Source organism: Protopterus annectens, chromosome 17.part0, assembly GCF_019279795.1.
Source record: "Protopterus annectens isolate FY-2018-M chromosome 17.part0, PAN1.0, whole genome shotgun sequence".
Classification (NCBI taxonomy): Eukaryota; Metazoa; Chordata; order Ceratodontiformes; family Protopteridae; genus Protopterus; species Protopterus annectens.
In genome coordinates, this window is record NC_056751.1 from 251,693,760 (window position 1) to 251,715,787 (window position 22,028).

Genomic DNA, 22,028 nt, shown 5'->3' on the forward strand with positions numbered 1-22,028 from the left:
TCAGAGGAAGACAGCAGCTACAGATGTTTCCAAGCTGCCAGAAAAGCAAGTCATCCTGGAGGTCCCACCAGACTAGCAGGGATCTGGAGTCTATTCAAGATTATTTTTGGTTCCGAAACAGACCGGAGACCTCAGTCAGCTAAACGGGTTTGTTACACAGACAAAATTCAGGATGGTGTCAGTTCAGTCCATTACTGGATGTGCTTGATCATTTAGTCAACAGTCCTTGACTAAATATTAAAGTCCTTGAATGGTCCCTTTGAGTTTAAAATCAATAAAGTCAACCAAGGGGAATATTTTAGGGCGTGAATATTTATTCAAGGACTCTTGGGATTTTTTAACATGAATTTCGGAAGATTTGTATAGTGAAAGCCTTTTATTTTTGACAATAGACGCCAAAGACCTATTTTCAGTAATACAACATCAACAGGGTCTAGAGTGGTTATTTGAGTTTCTTACTGAAAATAGTGTACTGAGTGGTAGAGAAATCAGTTATTGTGCACTTGATGGACAAGGTTCTTACAAATAACTTTATTTTGATGGTTTGATTTTTAGAAAAAAAGAAGTGGCCATGGGTTGATCTTGATCCCCCTATTTTTGCCAATATTGTTATGGGGATGTGGAAGAACAAATGTATTCTAAATTCTAAGTTTACTGACTTTTGGTTCTTTTACACTAGATACCTGTATTTTTTGGATTGACCATTATGATAAGACAAAGGACTTTCTTGATTACGTTAACAACACAACTTCCTTTTTTAAGTTTACGCACTCAGTTTCTGGTGAAACCCTACACTACTTAACTAAAGGCAGACCTAACAACAGATTTGTCTTCTGTTTTCAGGAAACCAACATATGTATATGTGTCATACAGCAGCTGTACAGATGAAATCCTTGGTTACAGTCAGGGTGTCCCACAGGGCTCTGTCCTAACCCCTTACTTGCTTTTATTGCATCTTTCAGTCCTTTTTCATCTCAGGTGTTCTACAATCTATATGCAGATGACCTGAAATTGGGTAAACTGATTACACGTGTTACAGATAAGGCACGTCTACAAAATAACTTGACTAAATTGACCATTTGGGCACAGGAGAATAATATGATTAAGTACATCAAAAACTAAGCATATAAGTTTTGGGAGACATAAATTGAAAGGTGAATATTTAATACAGCACACAGTGATTGAAACTGTAGACTAATTTAAGGACCTGGGTGTGTGGTTAGATCTAGCTATGAGTTTTTCTAATCATATCAACCAATTGGTTAATGATAGCTGTAGAACTATAGGTTGTATAAAAAGATTTATAAAGTCTAGGAAATCAAAAATGATGAGGTCATTGTTTGTTAGTTACATTAGAGCCAAACTTGAGTGTGGAATAACAATATGGAAACCCTATAAGAAAAGAAGCATAAGTAAACTGGAATGAGTGCAGTGGAAATGTACCAAGAGCATCCATGGATGTGAAAATTTAAGTTCTTATGAAAGACTAAAATATCTGAATATGTACAGTGTCCCTTACAGATATCTAAGAGGAGATCTTATTCAGGTATGTAGGGCATTTAGAGACTACCTCTGGGAATGTTTGGGGTTATCAAAAAGTACTAGAGAATCATCAGATAACCTATGTAGAAGATACTATAGGAATGAGAAGTGTACTAATTGGTTTTCTGACAGAGTAGGTGATACATGGAACAGACTACCAAATTGCATTCAAGCAAGTACTAGTTTAGATATTTTTAAGAACAGCCTGGACACTTATTATGGGAACAAGTGTTTTGGTATATTGGCAAGCTAGAAGGGCTTTAATGCCCATGCTTGAAATATGTGTACGTATGCATGTATTTTTACATTTCACAAGCAAGCCACTCTCTGCATCAGAAAAAAAGAAGTGGTTAAAGGACAACTGCTTAGGGCTGCTAGGATGGTTTGTTTTTTTTTATTTGGAGTGTGATAAATTCAAGAACATGGTCCTGAGAAAAGGGTATCCTAAAAATTTTTTTATGGATATTATGGACGAGGTGGTTTCTAACAGAGAACTTGGCACATACACCCCACTTTTGGGGAATACACATAGCTGTAATATTATTAAGCAATCCCCTTCTGAGAATTGGGGGGACAGCTTTTATTACCACTTATAATATAGATTTTCAGGCATTAAAAATATTGCTCAAAAGAAACTGGGGTGATTTTAGTCAGACAATATAGTGAAAATGGTGGGAGTTTCCCCATTGTTTACAGTGCAAAGGGGAGTGTGTCTTGAGCTATTTGAACGTAGCAATGTTGGCCAAAACTACAATTGAGGTAAATGGGGGACTTTTATATGTGGTCATTGAAATACTTTGCAGAGTTTTTTTTGAACACTGATGGGGTTACTGAGAGTAGTAGTAATATCAGCTGTACTTTCTGTTGTACTTGTCATTCTAAGGGTATTGTTCGTGCAGCTATTTGTCAGAAATGTGCCTGTTTCTATATTGGAAAAAAAATGGGATTAGGGAACATGTTTACATCATTGGTAAGAAAGACATCAAAATGTTCTGGCTAAACGCATTTCTGCATTTTCTAAGCATTTTTTTATTTTTTGGTATAGAAACTTCATGACCTAGTCCATGGGGTGGCGCTGTGGATTTTTTCTTTGAAGTTCATGAACTATTCTGGCAGATAAAAAAATGCAATGGTCAATCATAGTTTAAAATGAAAAAAATTCTATTAATTGTATATTTAAGCTAAAATCTTTAGGGCTTATGTAAGGCTGTATTATCTGTACCTGAATTTTAAGGTATGTAGTATTAATGTAATGTTTTTATTCAGGTTTTTAACTTTGATTCCTTTGTTTTTTCCTTGATGTGCCATGTGATTAATGATATCGTGTATGTAAACTGAATTTGTGTGTTGGTCTGTTATTCTGAAGAAGTTTCATACTTGAAACGAAAGTGCTCAAATTACTGTTTTAATCTTGACTTGGCTGGCACTTTTCTTGGATTGTTGTACAGTGTTCCTACCAGTTTGTATTTTTGGTGGTGCGCTATGTTTGCTTTTAGTTTCAAGTGGTTACTGTTAAAAAGTTGCTGATGTCGGATCTGAATGGATCCGATATATCCATATTTTTAGCTAGATGGAGAAGATGGCAAGGATCTAGCATTATGGTAAATGCATAACTTTCTATCCAATGTTGTCTGTTTTCATCCATTTCAACTGTGGGTTATCCAGGAGCGGCCTTAAGTCAACTGGTGCCCTAGGCAAAAGGGCTCCACGGCACCCCCATCTTGGTCTACCTACACCAAGTAAATACTGGAAAAGCACCCCTGCTACAGCGGTGCCCTAGGCTGCTGCCTAGTTGGCCTATGCCTAAGGCCGGCTATGGGGTTATCTGATCTGACTAGATCCAACCTCGGCACAGATCTTGAAGCTTTTCTGTTCCAGGGCTGTGACTATTCCCCTGCCTGTAATTGCCTGGTTTCCACCCTACAACCTCAGACTCGTTTGCCACCTGAAGTGTTCAATCATGCATCCGAGGGCTCCTTTATTATGTATCCTTTGTTGTACTTTTTCAACAACTCCTCCCTTACCAAGGAAGTTTTACTCTGTCTAGTTTATGATAAAACTGTCTTTAGGTTTTTCATAGGTAGCTTAGGTGTGTTTTCTAGTTCTTAATGCTGTTTAGATAATATTTATTTTTTTCTAGGTCATAGTTTTGTGTTTTATAGAAGTGTTTAGAATAGTTATATTCAGTGTATAATTACTTGTTATATTAGTTTAGTCAGTCAGTTATTATTATTGTGTGAGTGAGTGTATTTTACCTTTTTCCTTATGGTTGGTGATCATGAATTTAAAAAGGGCACAGAGTGTGGGCGTAAGCTGGTCCCAACAGACCCACATTCCGTATGTGTATATGTTTAGGGGCAGCCCATTTGGATGCTTCTTGCCAAGCCCATGCTTTCTTCTGTGCCTGAGCTTTACAGACTTGGAGTGAAAAACTGATTGTTAATGGACTCCTTCCTCCCCAGACAGGATCTGCGATCCCTGCTGCTTCCTCCTCTACTTCTGCTGGAACCAAGGACAAGGAAGCCAGGGAGTAACCCAGCTGCAGATAAGGATAATGAAAAACATAAGGAGAAGTCAAAACAGAATGGGGACTCTGAGAAGTCCCATAAGAGGTCTTGTGGTCCTTCCTAATCATCGAAATCGGATCCAAAGGCACTGAGGATATCGGAGCAGACAGTCTGTCAGCACCATATGTCTCCAAACGATACTCACTGGAAGTAGTCTACCCCAGACTTCACTCTCCTGTTCTTCAGAAGAAGTGCTACACAAGACCACTGTCAGTGGCATAGTCTTCAAGGAGTTTGCCCAAACAGGACATTAACAAAATGATGAGAACATTTTGCAGGAAGCAGCTACAGCGTTGGTTCTCTCAGTGACATCCTCTGGGAATGTATCAATTACTGGCCCATCTACTCCTACCCCTCCTTTATGCTCTTTTTTGGTACTGGTTCGCCTGTCAGCACCTGTAGCTTTGGCCTGATCTGCCCCAGAGCACCTTTGTTGGTGCTGATAGTTCAAGTAACTTAGCTGACTAGCTCCCTTCTTCTTTTGGGTCTGATGTGTTCAGATCTGGAAGAATCTTGGAGCCAAAGCTTCAGTGCCAACACTCAGGGGGAGGGTTCAACCCCAAAATTGTTGGAGTCATCTCTTGCCCTTGGGGCTTTGGTATTAGATAGCTCAATGCTGAGCTGGTCTCGGGGGTCAAGACCCATTATTTTTAAGGTTTCCATTCTGTCCAGGGTCAGGAGGAAGGCAAAAGAGCCAAAGGCTTCTTCTGCCTTTGAGGCTTTCCTCCAAGTACTGTCGATGTCTGAGGGACAAGGTGCTGTCTTCAAGGTTGGCACTGTCCAAACCCCAGCTTGGATCAGCTTCTGTTTTTCATCCTTCTTTCAGACAGGGACAGTCAGTCCCACAGGCTTCCCAGGTTTCTAGCTATGTTAGCTCTCAGTCTGATTATGAACCCTCTATTCACCCAGACTGTTCATAGAAAACAAACAATGCAAATGGAAGCACCTAGACCCTTCACCTGAGTCTGCCACAAAAGACAAGGATTTGGATGAGGGTAAAGGCTTCTAAGATCCCCCTCTACAGACATCCCATTTGGCAAGTTTCTGGAATTAATGAAACAGAGGACGATGGTCCACAGTTAGCCCTTCTCCTGACAAATCTGTGTTCCTGGAAGCCTTTGGGTCTGGCTCATCTTCCTCCCTGGTGGTATCGCTTCTTGATCCACTTATTGATCTGATGGCTCAATGGGCATGGAAGGGCTCTGACATGGTGGAGCTTATCCCCAAGACACCAGACAAAACTCTCTCCAACCTCGCAAACAGGAAATATTGGAGCAAAGGTCCTCGATAGATGCAATGGTTGTAGCAATGGTCATGAAAAAGGAAATATCTGAAGAGTTCCTCAGTCCATCCCCCCAATAGCGAGTCCAGGATGATGGACCACTTTGGGAAATGGACTTATTCAGTGAACTTTGCTCTCATGGTACTGAACTATCTAGTTCATGTCACCAGATTTCAGAGACCTCACCAAGGAAATTTCCAAATTTCTCTTGGGAGGATTACCAGCAGAGGTCTAGAAGACAGAATTACAGCTGTCCACCCTCCAATCTTCAGCAAATGTGCCATGCGACTGCTATTGAATTGAGCTGATGGTGCAGCTAGGGCTGCAGGCACTGGCATTATCATTCACGGGCATGCCCGTATGCATGTCTGCTACTTTGCTGAAAGCTTCAAGACATCCTTCATTAACACCCCTAGTGATGGATCCACTCTTTTCAAGGCCAAAATTAAAGAAACAGCAGGAGTCAGCAAGATGGTAAGACTCTGTCTGCAATAGGCATCCACTTCTCCATGCCTCAGTGAACCTACTCTAGGAATCAGCAGGTGGGAAACAGGAAATCACGGAGTCCTTATCAGAAGACTTCTGGAGATAAACTCCCTCATGGCAGAGGAGGAGGCAATAATAAGACATTGCCTGAGGAGCAAGAGCGAACCATAGAATCAGGGTTTACATTGACCATTCTCTGAAAAGCCGTACCAGCGTTCCTGAAGTCTTGCCTGACTGCTGCACTTTTGGAATGCTTATTTTTGCACCCACAAGCCTGTCAAAACATAACCACAGATTAATGGGTGCCAAACATTATTTCCAGAGGTTATTCTGTACTATTTTCCCTTTCCCCTGTCAAAAAGAAGAGAATTCTAGACATACCACCCAGTCAACAGGAACTTGCAGCAGCAGACATTTTCCAAGCTGCTAGAAAAGTGTCATACATTCATTTCCCTTGGACCAAAGAGAATCCAGAGTTTACTCAAGGTTCTTTTTAATACCCAAGAAAACAGGAGACCTCAGGCCCATTTTAGACCTGAGTCATTTGAATCAGTATGTCAAGCAGACAAAACTCCATATGGTTACGCTACAGCCTTTACTGAGACGTGACAATTGGATGTGTGTGATAGACCTCAAGGATGCATATTGGATGCATATTATCATGTGAAGATAGAGAAGCTTTCAAGAAGGGTTTTTCGTGTCAGTCTGGGAGCCAACCAGTATCAGTTCAGAGCTCTGCCATTTGGACCCACCACAGTTCCTCAGGTGTTCGCCAAAGTCATGGCAGTGGTAGCAGCACACTCGTTCCTACTAGGGATCCATGTTTTCCCATATCTTGATGATTTGCCTCTCACAGCTACAACTGACAGTCACTTGTCACTCCACAAGATCTTTTGCTCTGACTATTGCAGAAGCTATGGACCACTGTCAACATCCCCATGAATCAGCTTACACCTTCACAACAGACAGAATTTGTCAGATGCCACCTGGAGACAACCTTACAGATTGCTTGCCTTCCAATATCTACAGTTCTCTCTCTCTCTCTGTCTCACTGGCATGCAAATTTTTCATCCTCCCCTGTCCTCCAGCAAGGTAGATCCTTCAACTGCTGGGTCTTATGCCGTCCACAGTACTCTTGATTACTCTTACAAGATACATTACAAGGGTCTTCCAATGGACTTTAATGATACAGTGGTCTCAAAGAATCCATCCACTCCATGCTACAATAAAATTGACTCAGATCTGCAGATGGCATATGTCTTGGTGGATAACATCTCCTTTGGTGATAAACAGAAGACCTTTCTGAACAAGTTCCCAGTGGCAGTTGTGACAATGGATGCTTTTCTTCTAGGGTGGGAGTAGGGCATTTCGAAGGGAAGACTGTTCATGGCACAAGGTCACACACAAGTCAGTCTTCACATCAATGTTTGAGATGAGGGCAGTCCTTCTATCATTGCAGGCCTTTCTGAACTGTTTTCCCAGAGGTGTGATTCAAGTATGTATAGACAACATGTCAGTAATCTGGTATATCAACAGAGAAGAACTTGTTCTTGCACCTTATGCCACAAAATCAAGAGAGTCTGGCAAGGGATGATATCTTTGCACCACTTTTTCGTAGCAACACGCATCCTGGGGTCATCCAGTGTTCTAGTGGACAAATTGGGCAAATCTATACTGATGCCTCATGAGTAGTTCCTCAATCCAACAATGATGAACTTGATCTTCAGTTGCTGGGCCCAGCCTTGTTGCAGTCTTTTTGCATCTCATCTAAACCACAAGTGCAGCAGTTACTTTGCCCTGATCCCTCCACAGTCACTGAGGGATGCTTTGGTCCATAAATGGTGGTCAGGTTTCCTCAGTGCCTTTCCCCCATTGCCTCTAATGAATACATTTATACAGAAGTCAAAAATGTGCAAGCTCAAGGTGATCCTCATTGCCCCTTTCTGGCCTCAACAGACATGGTTTCCATTCCTGTGGCCTGTTCTAGTACATCCAACCAGGAAACTGGATTAATATCCAGATCTCTTGTCTCACCCATCCAGACTAACTTCCCCACATCAGAAAGTCATAAAATTAACTGCTTGGTTCCTCAAATTCTAACAGTAGACACAGGTATTATCAGCCTCTCAAAAACATGCCACCACCAAGATGTACCACAGCAAATGGAAAAGATTTTCTGTTAAAGCTTTATCCTAACGTCAAGACCCCTTTTCAGTGCCTATTCCCTCCATTTTAGGGTTTTTATCAGAACTTTTTCACAATGGATTTGGCTACTCATTTGTCAAGGAACAGCTAGCAACCATCTCTAGATTTTCCACAGGCCAGAACAACTCTTCTGTTGCTTCGATGAATATTTCCAAAGCCTTTTTAAAAGAGACTTTCATTCTTTGGCTCCCAGTCAGAGATCTTGCTCCTTCTTGGGACATTACTATTATATTACAACCATTGACCCGGCCACCTTTTGCGCTAATGGTGACAGCGGATTTGAAGTTTCTGTCTTGGAAAACAATTTTTCTGGTGGCTTTCACTTCAGCTAAATATATATCAAAGATGCAAGCACTTTCCTGAAGACCTCCTTACCTAGTTTGTCATAAGGATAAGGTTTCACTGAGAACCAATACTTCTTTCATACCAAAGGTGGCAGCAGTAGCTAATCTGAATCAGGCTGTAAATCTACTAAACTTTTTTCCACGATTTTGTAATAAAGGCAAATACATGCTTTATTTGCTTGGATGTCCATTGCTAACTCTGGTTGTATCTTCACAGAACTAAGCCTTTCAGGAAGTCTGATCAACATTTTATGGCATTCTCCAAACAAAAATTGGCAAAGCAGTCGCTAAAGTTACTTTGTCTAAATGGTTATCAGATTGCATTACTTTTGTGTACAATAAAAAGGGTTTATAGTTACAGACTAGGCCTTAAAGGTCATTCCACAAATGCTGTGGCCACATCTAGCAAGCTCTGTGCAGCTGCATACTTGGTCAACATTTCATATATTTGTGTTGTATTATAAGCTGGATGAACAATCCAGATCTTGTTCATTCTTTGGCTCCATCATTCTTAAGAATGTCCTTCCTTGAGACTGTATGTGTGGGAATCTGTCCTACAGCTGAATAGGACAAAACCAGACAACATTAAATACAAAATTTATGTTCTTACCATAACAATAGATCTATGTTGTCTGATTTTCATCCAATTCAACATACCTCCCACCCGGCCAACCTTGGCATTCCCTGTCAATAAGCATTCACCATTGCCAGTGCTCTACAGCCATGTCATGGCCTAGGTCATATAATTTAGAAACTGACCAAAATAACACCCCTTTTTCATTAGAGTGAGGTATCTGCTGATACTTTGATACAGATTATTCATCAGGGCCACAACTCAATCTTGGGTAGTAGAGTGGCGACAAAGGAATTATGAGTAGGGGAGGAGTCAGATCTCTGGAACTGAAAAGCTTCAAGATCAGTGCCAAGGTTGGATCCAACAACCCACAGCTGAACCGGATGGAAATCAGAAAACATGGATCTGTCGTTATGGTAAGTACAAAACGTCTGCTTTTGCTCGAGTCTGAGCTACCGTCAGACAGATGTTTGGGTAGGGGAAGAGAGCAATATATTTGTTCTTATTTTTGGGGGAGCAATGGGTAAAGACTAGAGTTAAACATTTAGTAATCAATTTGAGGGCTGTAGATAGACAAATTCAAAGATTTACAAAGTAAGAATTAGCATCCTGGCATGCCGGACCTTTTTGAAATGTGGATGGATGTAGGCATCCTTCATAATCTTGGAATGCTTATGAAATATATATTTCTGTGAAAGGTAAATCTGTCTTCAGAGTTATCACTGTTATAACAGTTTGTTACGACAAACAGATTTTACAGGTCTAATATTGGTCTGTCCTCCTCTGGAACTAGAAAGACTCCAGAGTTTAAAAAATATAATATTCTGAAACCCAGCATATTGCTTTCTTTTGCAGTAACTTCTGCATCAGAAAGTGCATGTTGTATCTGATTGAAGGAGGGGATGGTAAGTGGGTTTGGATGAATCTGACATTTGTTAAAACTACTGAAATATCTTTCTGAAATAGTCTGGAGGAAAAAAAAAACGTCTGAAGTAATGGAGTGCCAAGTTGTGAGATTATGTTGAAAGCTGTCTTCTAGGGGTATGCAGGAATGGGGCAAAGTGGATGAACCAGACAGAAGTTATTGGGATATCCTTTGCTGGCATTTTCCTTTTTTAATGTGATGGAGGTAAGGGTTGATTGTTTTTGGCAGGTTTTGGAGAAGATGTTAGACTGCAATAAAGTCTTTACTATTTAGCTTCTTGAAAATTGTGTGGTCAAAATGTAACATCTGATTTAACACAATTGTTTTTCCTTTTCATTCAGTCATTCATTTATTTTATGATACCTGTTTTATCCTGTTCAGCATAGTAATGGAGCCAGACCTTAATCTGGCACATAGTTTTTCAAAGGTAGATAACTAATCCTGGACGGGATGCAACTTAATTCAAACTGAACAACACATGAACAAGTGCTTGTGCGAGGCACAAAACTTTAATAAACACTATAAAAATAATGAAAACTGGTCAAGCAACTTAATTGCCATATGCACGTGCGCACACAGACACACACACACACACACACACACACACACACACACACACACACTGTCATATGCACCATTTTGCATTTTGGAGTATTGTTAGCTTGTCTTAAGAATTGGTAAGACCTTAAAGGAAAGAATCTCTTGATTAAAACCTTAGTGGACAAAGAGAACTCCATACAAAAGTCACCAAGTTGGAAACAGGAGAACCTAGTGCTGACAGCAGTGCTAACAGCTATACCAGCTTTCCTTTCCAGATCCCTTTAAATGTCAGTTGTAAGCTTGCTAGATAAGATGACTTGCAGATATTGCGAGTGTCCATTCCTCATTCTTTCTTCATTCTTGGTCTGTTTTTGAAGCATATAAAATGTCTTTGAGTCCTTGAGATGCAGCTCTTGGATGTTTGATTTAATTTCTTCCTTACACTTCCATCACTAGTCTATTTTTTCATGAATAAAGATGTACATATAGGGCTTTTTTTCTCATTTCCACTAGTCAGGCTGGATGAAATGTGGAGACTAGTGAAAGGTTCAAGTAGCTGGTGTGTTCTTTTTTTAATAGAAGTATGCTCTTTTCAGGAAGCTGTATATTAATTGTATTGTTTTTGCTGTCATGCCTGCTGACCATTAAGCCTCTAAGGTGACCATCATCATCCAGGCATCCAAGAGGATGCTTTCTATGCTCTATCCTCTCAGTAGTGAGAGCATTTTTCATTAATGAACCTATCCCTCAGTGGTGATGTGAGCACTCACATCACTGCAAAGACTACCTACACCCTCTTAGTCTGCGCATGCACATTCCTCCACATGTGAGACACAGCAGACATGTTCTTTTGATCCCTCTTTAGTCTTTTTTCTGAATTCTGCACTGAGACATTATGTTGTTTTTGAGTTCTTCTGAAATTGCTCAATGTTTTGGTGGTGGACTGATTCCTTTCTTTTCTTTTGGATGACCTTAATCTATTTAGGCGGGATGACTTTACTTCCCTTGTACTTGCTTTCAGTTTCATCTTATTCTACCTTGTCCTAGTTAGGATGGAGATGTGTGTTTAAATCTGATATAACTTAGGAGGGAATGAAGCAATTTCTCTTCAGGCTGTTTAGTTAAGTCCTGTTTACGTTTAAGTTGTATGAATGAAATGGCATTTGGCCAATGGCTTCAGAGCTGGAGCTGGGGTTTGGGATAGGATTAGGATTAGAGTGTTGGTTAAGACAGAGTTGAAGTTATTGTTTAGGATTAGAGTTTGGATCATTGGGTGAGTATGGTATTGTGGCTGTATAAGTGGAGGTTGAAAGGTTTGCCTGAAAGTTAATATGTATGGGTTAGATAATTCTGTGTATTGTATCTTGTGAGGTTTTGATGATTGTTGACTTTTTTATATATTTTAACTTGTACTACTAAATTTCTGCAAAACCCTAAGTGCATATAGCTGTGTATTAGTTTATCCCTGGAGCACAAGAATCATTCACATTTTTTTTTTAATTTCTTTGCATACAAACTTTATATTTTGGTTGTCCTTTCTGAATCATTTTACTTACCAGTTACCACACTGAGAAAATACAATAAAAATAAACAAAAGCAAGATACCATGGAGTTCAGTTTGTTTTTTTTTTTTGCCTGTACTAAAATGTTGCTGAAAACTTTTGATTCTACTTACGATTAAGAAACTGTTTATTTTTAGGATGTATCCCGTGCCAAATTTGCAGCCCTTTTACCAGACCCTGTTGTAGCTCCTTCTGCACCTGTTTTGAAGGATGAAGTAGACAGAAAGCCTGAATATCCCAAACCAGATACAAACCAGATGATACCGTTCCAGCCTAGACATCTAGCACGTAAGAACATTTTTTTTTTATTTTGGATTTGCTCAATAACTACAAATATATTTTTAAACCACACATAATAATGATATTTTCTTTCTGAACAAATCCCAATTTGATTTTAATCCATAAACTGCCAAGTCCTGTGTAACATTTTCTGTAACTATGTATACATGTACATGTTTAATGTATATTCACTATGTAAAGTAGTATGTGTTATTATGTTATAATTTGTGTTGTTTGACAGTCCTCTCTCAAAAGTGGTAACTACTGTTTGTAGTGAAAAATTGGGTACTAATTCTTTCAGTAGTGCAGCACGTGTATAACCAATAAAATGAGTAGCCCATATAATTTGCAGAGGTCTATTCCATCTTTTATTAAAAGATACATTGTGTGATGAGGTACTCAGTTCAAGGGGAGCTTGCATCACACATTTGTTAAATGTCAGGAGAACTAGCTGACTCCTTGATGTAGGTAGTTGAAGTCTTGACTGTGGCACAGTTGAACTAGGATCAACTAGCAACCTGGACACTAGAGGAGCCAGGAAGAGGGTGGTGGAACTGAGCAGACTGGTAGAAAGATGCCTTCCAAACTGTTGCTGCATGCAACCTTTAAGAGGAGAGAGGAGGGAAGTGTGCAGTAGCAAGTAGGGTAATGACATACACAACATGTCACATAAGTTGTGCAGGAACATGCACAATTCTTTAGGTTGGTATTCTGTGCCTCATTTAACCTGCTCACAAGTCGAGCTTCAAGAGGATGTGACAGACTGTAGAAAATTACATCCCTTGGGACTGCCTTGATGATGGGTTGTCAGCCATTCAGTTCTCATCTCCAGCACACCATCAGCCATTAGGGAAGGAGAAAATGAAAAGACCTCCCAGTCATGCTAGAGCAATGTGGGGTTTAACAAGAAGTGCAGTAGATGAAAAAAAATGTTGACTGATTTGGAAGGGGCTGATTATTGGTATAGCATGGGAGGAGAAGACATAGGAAAAGAAATGTCAGGAGAACAATGAAAGAGCTCAGACTATATGAGAAAGGCCATTTTTGTTTGTACTCTATTGTAAGGAAATGTAGCAAAATATCTTACAGAAGATATACAAGTTGGAAGAAACAGGAAAAAGTGGTTCAGTATCTCTTTCTCAAGCTCTCACAATAGCCTCAGACAGATTATTTTTATCAGTTCTAGGTCACAATGATGAGTGAAGGGGATGTGGATGTTTGTGGTATAGAAGTCTAGAAGTTAGGATTGAATAGCTATACATTCTGGATTAGAAGATTCCCACAGCAGTATAGCAGGAATTTTGACAAGTTTCCCTAGTCTCTGATGAATACTCCCTAAATAATGTCTTTGGAACAGAAAGCCCTAGAAAACCCTCTTCAACAAGTTCAAACATTGTGGAAGTAGCAGGTGAAGTAGTAGCAACAACCTTTTTTAATAAGAAGAGATATGAACTTCTTGATTTCAGCAGCAAAGTCAGAAAGGTCTGATTTATGATCAAAGGAAGAAATGGATGGTGACAACAATTGTGCCTAAAACTTTTGCGTGATACAGAGGGATAAAACCCTGACCGTATCCCAAGTTATCCATTTGATTAGCAGCTTGTTCATCTTGTTGCAGCAGTTGTAGAAGAAAAGAGGCTGATGATTGCTGCAAACATGTCTGTGATGAAGAGGTCAACTAGAAGGGGACAGCCCTAATGATGAGACCAAGTGAGTAGAGGAGGTCGGCTACTGGATAGCCATGTGGGCAGGACCTAGAATAGAAACATCAATGTCCCTGTGTGTGCTTATAGTACAAGGAAATAAATTAGCACATCTGGGAAGTTAGAGCACAGTCAAGGATAAACACAGATTCCCAGGAGGAACAAATGGACCAATAGAGTGCCAGGAAAGAGACTCAGTGGTCAGAGCTGAACCAAAGAAAAATGTGCCTTAAGCTTTTAGTGATTATCTGTTTTGTGTCACCTTGTTAAAGTCAGCATAAAAACTAAAATGAGAATTATGGGTTCCCCTAAACAAATCAAGCAGTGAATCTGCCTATTAGTAGTCTGAATAGATCAACTTCATGCACACTTTCTGCATGGTGGCTTAGTTGTTGAGAGAGAACTTGGGCCTAGGCAGTATGGCCCAAAGTTAGGAAAATCACTTTCTAACAGAAAAGGTACAAGATTTTTAGATGTCCTTCTATTCCCATGTTGCAGTATTCATAACATGAGGAAAATTCCACCTAGGCGACCCTAATGTCTGGCCAGTATACCAAAGACTTAAGCTGCTGCAAGGTAAGTGTGACGTTGCACATAGAATAGCCACGTGTTGGCCATAAAAGTGACATCTGCACGTATCATCCTCAGAACTTCTGTGCTGCCCGTCTGAGCATCTTCCATCCATCCATCCATCTGATCACTAAAAGTTCATCTTCTTTTCAGATAATTGCCCTATTGGGGAAACTGCTTACACTTTTGCTACTGCATGCTTGTTAAAGGTTAGTGTCATCCAAGAATGGCAAGTGCCACTGTGGAAGATAGATTCCACACAAACACAATCATGACCGGTGTCTTTTTTTTTGTCTGGGGTCTGATCACGATTATAAGGCCTGTGCCATTTGTCAGGCATTCATCCCCAAAACACTCAGTAGTCAACTATCTGCCCATAATTTATACCTTGAGAATCAGAGACTGAAGTGACTAGCACTAAGTATGAAAGGTACTTCTGGTCCATCAGGTGAGCCTCTGAAGAAAAATGCAAAAAGGTAAGGCCTGAAACTTTGGCTGTGCCTCTGATCTCGGACGTTCCTCTCGAGATCAGTGAAGGCCTGGAGGTACATACGGTGTTGAGTTCTCTTCCTTCAGCAGGTATTGATCTAGAAGCCACACAGCTGAGTTCCTACAGCACATCTGTAGAGGTATTGCAGATGTCCGTTTTGGATGGTAAGTGGAACCATTGCTCGCTCCGTCTAACGTTCCTCATAGCACCTCTCTTGCTGCTTCCGTTGAGGTTTTACTGATGTCCAATCTGGAGCCCAGGCCTACGGCCACTATTCCTTCCCAGCCCAGGGTAGGCTTTCCTCTCAAGAGGAAACAAAAACATGTTTCTCACTCAGGAGTCTACCCCAGAGTGGCAAGCTTTTTCTCAAGGGATTTTGAATGCTTTCCCGACAGTTAGGCCTTCCACTTTGCATCCTCCTACCCCAACATCTCCTTTGTCCCCTCCTCCATCTCCTGAACTTCAGGCCTCTGAGGAAAATTATTCATCTTCTGATGAATTCCTAGCTTACTGCACTCAAGATTCTCCTCTGAAATATGCCTCCCCTGAAGTGGATTCCAATGGCAAGGATTCTCCTGCAAAAGATATTACCTTTGGAGAAGCTATCTCCAAAATGAGGGACACTTCAAGTGGAAAGGCACACAAGTCTCAGAGGTACAAAAGAGGTATTATGACCTCTTACAAATTGACTCTCCTTCAGCTATCCCACCTGTCTTGCCATCCTTTTAAGATGCTTTTCTTGCAGCATCTGTAAATCCTGATTCTCAACCTCCTGTTCCTAAAAGGCCAGACAGGTTTTATAAGGTGCCTGAGGACAGTAGTTACATGTATAAATGTCCTCCTGCAGAACCAGCTGTGATCTCTTTCTCTCTTTTTGCTAACAAAACTTCCAAATTACTGCCTTCCACCAATCTCCTCCCCTCAGATAAGGTGAGTAAAATGAAGGAGAGAATTGGTAAGAAGGTCTGCACCAATTCCACACTGGCTTTCAGGGTCATTAATTATCAGACACAAGTGTCCAAGTATGTTCTGCCCTACTTTCACAGGCCTCCAAACTCCTGACTAATCTCCCAAATTCTGCAGCAAAAACCCAGCTTACTTCTCTGTTGGAAGTCTCTTCCCAGGTTACCAGACATTCCACTAAGTGTAGTTATGATGCAGCAGAAGTGTCTGCTAGATCAGCAGCATCTGATCCGGTCATCAGGAGATGTTCCTGGTTGAGGTTGCAGCCTTTGCCTGAGGATTTCAAGGCAAACATTATGGATGCACCTCTGGACAATACTGCCCTTTTTGGTTCTAATGCTGCAGCCCTCTTCAAATCCCTTTGAGAAAGGAAAGAACTTCAGAAGCTTAAACATAATGTAAGAGTGTTCAATCTCGCCGTTTGTTCTTACACACGGGTTCGGAGCCGATCCTCGGCTCCAAGTCGGCCGAATTGCAAAGCTCTGAATCTCAGAGAAGCTCAAGACCAGCCCATATCCCACAATCCTCCCTGCCATTACTCAGATCTAGTTTGCCGCTGCAACAGATCGGATCGAGGAGAGCTCGGACCAGATAGAAAATTGAGTTTTGCTTACTATTTACAGATAAGATACTGATTTTTTCCCTGATATGTGTGTGTTTTATATATATATATATATATATATATATATATATATATATATATACACCCTTTTTTTCTTCAGGCTTTGGGTGTGGTTTTTTGTGAGTGTCTTCTTTATATAGCCCTTTCCACATATATATATATATTCATATAGGATTAGCAGTTTTTCTATACTCATTAGTTATTGTTGTTATATTAGTATGTCAGAAAAAGCTAAATCTGGCTTTAAAAGATGTCAGTGTGGGCAGAAAATGTCCATTACTGACAATCATGCTTCCTGCGTCTACTGTCTTGGCCCTCTCCATCTCCAAGAGGATTGCTCTATTTGCCATTCCTTTAGCGGGAGGGTCATGACAGATAGGCGCAGGAAGCTCATAGACAGAGGATTACTGAAGCCTGCCTTTCAAGAGGCTTTGGACAAGTCGGATCAGGCTTCTAAATCCTCGAAGGGGTCGAAGATGTCGGAGCCCATGTCATCGGCTCCGAGTTCATCTTCTAGGGTTCGTTCGCCGGTTCCACAGATCTCGGGGCCGAGCGTCGAACATTTATCTTTTCCGGAGCCCCAGATCTTGGAACCGGTGTCGGAACTGCCACCACCGTCCATTCTTCGGTCGGTGCCATCTTCGGCTCCTTCGACCCGTTCTTCCAGACCTTTGTCTGAGACAGATGTGGATCATGTCGTGCAGAAACTCATGGAAAACACGGCCCTTTCCAAGTTAATTGCAGTTTCCTCCCAGTTGGCGTCGAAACTAGAAGACCTCCCCATATCTCCAACGGGTCCTCCTTCGAGACCCATCCAGATCTCGGAGGCGGGAGAGGATGACCTGATGATAGTGGAGCCCTCGGTGCCGAAACCGTCCATTGCACGATCGACAACATTGACTTCGACTCCTTCGGAACCGATAGGGGAGTCGCGGAGCCGACGGTCTTTGCTCGGTTCCGGGACCGAGAGTCATACCGACCTGTCGGTACTGACTCTCCCTCTCGGGGCCTCGGCACAGACTGGCTCGGCTCCGTCCTCGGGGTCGGAGCCCACAGCACCTGGGTCTGGGATGCTTCCATGTTCTTTGGAACCGGGGGAGCCCTCGGCCAGGGGTTTGGGGGCCTTTGACCTTATGAGGAAGGTATTGTCTGCACAGACAACCACATCATCAGGGGAATCTTCTCCTTCCCCAAAAGGGCCACTTTCTGTTTCTGCTCCCACGATCCATCCCAAGCGTAGAGCCCAACTGCCTCAGCCACCCCCAGAGGGTTCCCCCTGTTCCTTGGAGGCCTCACCAGAAGCCCCCTCTGATGAGGTCCCGAGGAAACGGTTGTGCAAGAGGAGGCACATAGATTCCCCACAGGAATCTCTAACGCCTGACACCGACTTGGATGAGGCAGAGGGGTCCCCCAAATCACCCTCGGAGGATGTGTCATTTGCAGACATCTTGGAGATCTTGAAACAGAGGGGTGATTGGCAATCCCTAGCCCCCACTGAGGACGAGTCGGTGCTGCTGAAGGCTTTTGGGGCTCAACCTTCTACCTCCTGGGTGACTCCGCCCTTCGATGAATTAATGGATTTGATTGCTCGAAGGGCATGGGAGGCACCTGACACAGTGGAACCAGTCCCTAGGAAACCAAACAAGTTCGTCACTGCCCCCCAAGATAAATGTTATCTCACCAAGGGAGTTCCTGTCGACGCTATGGTGGTGGCGGCAGCCACGAAAAAGGAGATGTCTGAGTCTTCCTCATCTGTTCATCCTCCTAATAAGGATTCTAGGACTATGGACAGATATGGGAAGCGCATTTTTAGTTCAGCGACTTTTTCCATGCATTCGCTAAACTATTTGACCCACTTCACACGTTTGCAGAGGGATCTCATCAAGGAGATGACAGATACCCTCCAGGGTAACACAGATGCTGCTGTTTCAGAAAAAGTAACAGCACAACTTAACACCCTCACCTCCATAGTAAACTCATCCATGAGGCTCATCTCGTATGCAGCCGAGGGATCGAGTAGAGCTGCAGATTCAGCGATTGCTCTTCGAAGACAATCATGGATGCGGCTGTGCTCCTTTGCGGAAGCCTTCAAGTCTTCTTTTGCCAATGCCCCTTTTGATGGTGCCACACTTTTTGGGCCCAAGGTTAAGGAGACTCTCACTCGTTGCGAGCAAGAGGGAAAGACCCTGTCTGCTGTCGGGGTCCGTTTTTCCGCTCCTACTAGACCGTACCCCAAAGGGCAACGAGGCGGAAAAATGTGGTTCCGTAAGAACCAGGGATCTTTCCAGACCACACAGAGTGATACTCCCTCCAGAGGCAGAGGAGGGGGTAGAAATGGAAGACGCCGCCCCGGCGGCAGAGGGGGGTCCGCATAACCAAGGCAAAAGGGATTCCGTCCCTGGGAAGCCTTTCCAGCACTCCTGAAGGGAGGCCCGGCTGTCCTGCTCTGGAGGCAGTCGGGGGTCGCTTGGCTTTATACCCACTGGCCTGGCTAAACATTACTTTGGATTCTTGGGTAAAAAGCGTTATAACCAGAGGATACAAAATCCCCTTCACTTCAACGCCACCTCTACAAAGAAAGTTTCCAGACGTGCCACCCCGTCTGCGAAAGCTAGCAGCTGTAGAAATTTCAAAGCTGCTCGAAAACAGAGTCATCCAACCAGTCCCGGCGGACCAAAGAGAATTCGGAACTTACTCAAGGTTCTTTTTAGTTCCAAAAAAGACAGGGGACTGGAGACCGATCTTAGATCTCAGCCATCTCAACAACTGCATGAAGAAGGAAAAGTTCCGGATGGTCACGCTTCAATCGATTCTTCCATTCTTACAGAAGGACGATTGGATGTGCTCTATAGATCTCAAAGACGCATACTACCACATCAAAATGACCAGACCGTCCAGAGATCACCTGTGCTTCCGGCTGGGAGCCAGTCACTTTCAGTTTCGAGCTCTGCCCTTTGGACTCACCTCAGCCCCCAGGGTATTCACCAAATGCATGGCAGTAGTTGCGTCTCACTTGAGACGACAAGGATTCCAGGTGTTTCCCTATCTGGACGACTGGCTCCTCACCGCCACCACCGAGCGTCGCCTATTGCAAGCCAGAGACTACACAATCGGCCTTTGTTCCCACTTAGGGATATCCATAAACTTCGAAAAGTCTTGCTTATCGCCCTCACAGTGTATTTCCTTCATCGGAGCAGACCTATCGGAGCAGACCTAAATACACGATCGACACTACTGAAGCTCCCCCCAATAAGAGCTTCAACACTCAAACAGCAGGTTCTTCTTCTTCTGGTCAGCAAGAAAGCCCCAGCCAAACTGGTGTTAAAAGTGTTGGGACTGATGGCAGCCGCACTAATTGCAGTTCCTATGGGAAGGTTACACATGAGGATCCTACAATGGCTGCTCTTCGCGCAGTGGTCGTTCCAACACCTACCCCTAGCGCACAAGATCAGGATAACAGAATCTTGCAGACGGGACCTCTCATGGTGGGTGCGCGATCAGAACCTCACTGTGGGTCATCCGTTTGTTCTACCCAGTCCAACAGCCACAATAACCATGGATGCTTCCCTGATAGGGTGGGGGGACCTTTTTCAGGGAAGAACAGTCCAAGGAGAATGGTCTAGCACGGAGTACACTCTACATATAAATGTTCTGGAGTTGAGGGCGGTGTTCCTGGCGTTGCAACACTTCCAAGCCCTCTTACCTCTAGGAACAGTATCAGTTCAGACAGACAACATGTCTGTAGTCTGGTACATAAACAAACAAGGGGGAACCAGGTCTTACCCGCTATGCAGAGAGGCCATGAGAATTTGGCAATGGGCAGAGTCCACGGGTCGCTTTCTGATAGCAACGCACATCCCGGGGTCATCCAACGTCATTGCGGACAGGTTGAGCAGAGCCATCCTGTTACCTCACGAGTGGTCCCTCAATTCACAGACGGCGGAAAAGATCTTCCGCAAATGGGGCCAGCCTTGCTGCAATCTGTTTGCTTCCCCGTTGAATGCAAAATGCAGAAGCTACTTTGCCCTTCTACCCCCTCCGGGGGATGTCCCCAGGGACGCACTGATACACGATTGGCCCCCGGGTCTCCTATATGCATTCCCACCGACTCCCTTGATTTCCAGATTTCTACAGAAAGCCAGGAACCTGGAAAGGACTATAATACTCATAGCCCCATTCTGGCCTCGTCAAATATGGTTCCCCTTTCTTCGAGCCCATCAAATAGAGGAACCATGGATTCTGGACCCAGTACCAGATCTACTGACACATTCGTCGGGAGTTCCTCACCCGTCTCTACAGTCCCTCAAAGTAGCAGCTTGGCTGCTCCGCTTCCCTGCCTAGCCAGGTCTCATCTACTCCCCCCCGGCAGTTCAACACATTCTGGTTGCTTCTCATAAAGCTTCCACTACTAAACTCTATATGAGTAAGTGAAAACGCTTTGTATATTGGGCATCTAGTCAGAATTTAGACCCCTTGGTAGCTCCTCTACATAAAATTTTAGAATTCTTATCCATCCTTTTTCATGAAGGAGCTTCTACTTCCACGCTAAGAGTACAGTTGGCGGCCATATCAAACTTCCATATTGGTGAGGAAGGTTCTCCCATTATGTCTCACAGACTTTGTAAGGTCTTTATGAAAGGAACCTTCCATCTTAGACCACCTGTCAGAAAACCTTTCTTTCCATGGAGCCTGAATTTGCTGCTGTCGCAACTCATGTTGCCACCTTTTGAACCTGCTTCATCATGTCTCTTAAAGTTCTTATCGTGGAAGACGCTGTTTCTCGTCGCCGTGACCTCAGCTTGTAGAGTATCAGAGCTGCAGGCATTATCGGTCAGACCACCTTACTTGATATTCCATCCAGACAGGGTCTCTTTGCGTACAAATCCATCTTTCCTTCCAAAAGTATGCTCAGTTACGAATATTAACCAGTCTATAGAACTCCCTACCTTTTTCAAAAACCATACTAACAAACTGGAGTATATGTTGCACAAGTTGGATGTTCACAGGCAATTAAGATTTTATTTAGATAGGACCAAAGCTTACAGGAAAACGGATCAGCTCTTCGTCGCATTTGCAGACAATAAAAAGGGCATGGCAATTACTAAACGTACACTATCTAAATGGCTTGCTGACTGTATAACATTTGTATACTCTAAATCAAAGCAATCCTTACCCACCAAACCTAAGGCCCATTCTACCAGATCCGTCTCCATTTCCTTAGCTCATGCAGCTCGTTTGCCTTTGGACACTATTTGTGCAGCAGCCACGTGGTCTAAGCCACATACTTTCATCACTCATTATAGAGTGGACAAGGTCTCCAAGGATAGGACATCATTTGGTTCCACTGTGCTTAGGAACGTTCTTCCATGAGTCA

General features: G+C 42.8%; 1 protein-coding gene across 1 annotated transcript in view; it reads left to right on the forward strand.

Moving 5' to 3' along the window:
• CSTF3 (cleavage stimulation factor subunit 3) overlaps window positions 1-22,028 on the forward strand; it is a 1,368,849-nt gene that overhangs the window by 1,247,968 nt on the left and 98,853 nt on the right. The window contains exon 18 of the mRNA XM_044059129.1: window positions 12,165-12,315. Within this exon, the coding sequence (XP_043915064.1) occupies window positions 12,165-12,315 (151 nt within the window). The remainder of the gene's footprint in view (window positions 1-12,164; window positions 12,316-22,028) is intronic.